Source organism: Egretta garzetta, unplaced genomic scaffold, assembly GCF_000687185.1.
Source record: "Egretta garzetta isolate BGI_Z169 unplaced genomic scaffold, ASM68718v1 scaffold112, whole genome shotgun sequence".
NCBI lineage: Eukaryota > Metazoa > Chordata > Aves > Pelecaniformes > Ardeidae > Egretta > Egretta garzetta.
In genome coordinates this window covers 2,087,575-2,088,614 of record NW_009258884.1, presented here as the reverse complement: position 1 = coordinate 2,088,614, position 1,040 = coordinate 2,087,575, and the positions used below count along the sequence as shown (strand labels likewise).

The 1,040-nt window shown below is 49.1% G+C and overlaps 1 protein-coding gene across 1 annotated transcript in view; it reads right to left on the bottom strand.

Moving 5' to 3' along the window:
* The window catches only part of LOC104121852 (multidrug and toxin extrusion protein 2), a 45,285-nt gene extending 44,673 nt beyond the window's left edge, over window positions 1-612 (bottom strand). Inside the window, 1 exon segment of the mRNA XM_035889609.1 lies at window positions 553-612. Within this exon segment, the coding sequence (XP_035745502.1) occupies window positions 553-612 (60 nt within the window).
* Window positions 613-1,040: the final 428 nt, after the last annotated feature.

The following is a 1,040-nucleotide window of genomic DNA, read 5'->3' as shown; positions in this document are numbered from 1 at the left end:
TCTGTTCTTGCAGCGTGCATTTTGTTAGCCTGCGATCTTTTTCTGCATGGTCAGTAATCACGGAAAGCAACAAGGTAAAACGAGAATGCAAACAAACAAATCCAGAGCTTGACTTGGGCAGAAAGCCTTCAACTCCAGATGACTTGAGGGGTATTATCTGCCCGTTTCAGGTCAGGTCAGGCTCCCCTCTGAGGAAACAACTGATGGTTGGTTTGTATGTTGCAGAATCAAATAAACTCCTGATGCAGCTCCTTTTTATTGATGAAAAGACAAGGAAGCAAAACTTCCTCCTTAACTTTTTCTAGTTGAAGCTCTTGTAAAAACACCAGACTTTCTCTGTCTCCATGGATTGATTTCCTGGAAACAGTTTTAATAACTGTTTCTGCAGTGATTTTTATCATCCCAGAGCATTTTACAAACTCTGAAAATAGAAACAGCTGAAATACAGCCACATCTGAGGAAGGTCGCTGCCAGCGCACAGCAGTCTTCGGCGTTTTATAAAAGAACATGCGATCGACTCTTCCTTTTGCACAGAATCTCCCTTATTCCAACCAAAAAGACGAGGTAGCGCTCCCGCCGTCCAGCCCTCTGCGTCACCTCCTGGTTTGCCATCGACTCGAAGCCCCCATGGCAGAGCAGGCGCTGGGCATCCTCGCCTCGCTGCAGCCTGCGATTTCCGAGCCTCCTCTTCCAGCTGGGGCTGGCCGTCAGCGGAGGGAATTAATACACTGCATCTTATCTGACATTTTGAAACACCCCCGTGGGATTCGCGTTGTCATCGGTTCCTGGCAGCAGCCTCTCATTTCACCGTGGCCATCTTCGTGCTGTGCTCGGGGTGGCGGGAGGGACACTGTGCCCAAGGCTCGCTCGCTCCAGGGGTCGGTCCTGTCCTTCCCGGTGCTGTATTTCATCCGTGTGCTGACTCATGGGCTCTCCTCCCTTTGAGAAACTATATATTTTGTGTCTTCCGTCAGTCAAGTCAGGATGTAACTGGAGCTTTTGACCTTGCTACTGATATATCACCATCCCTGTTCGTCTGT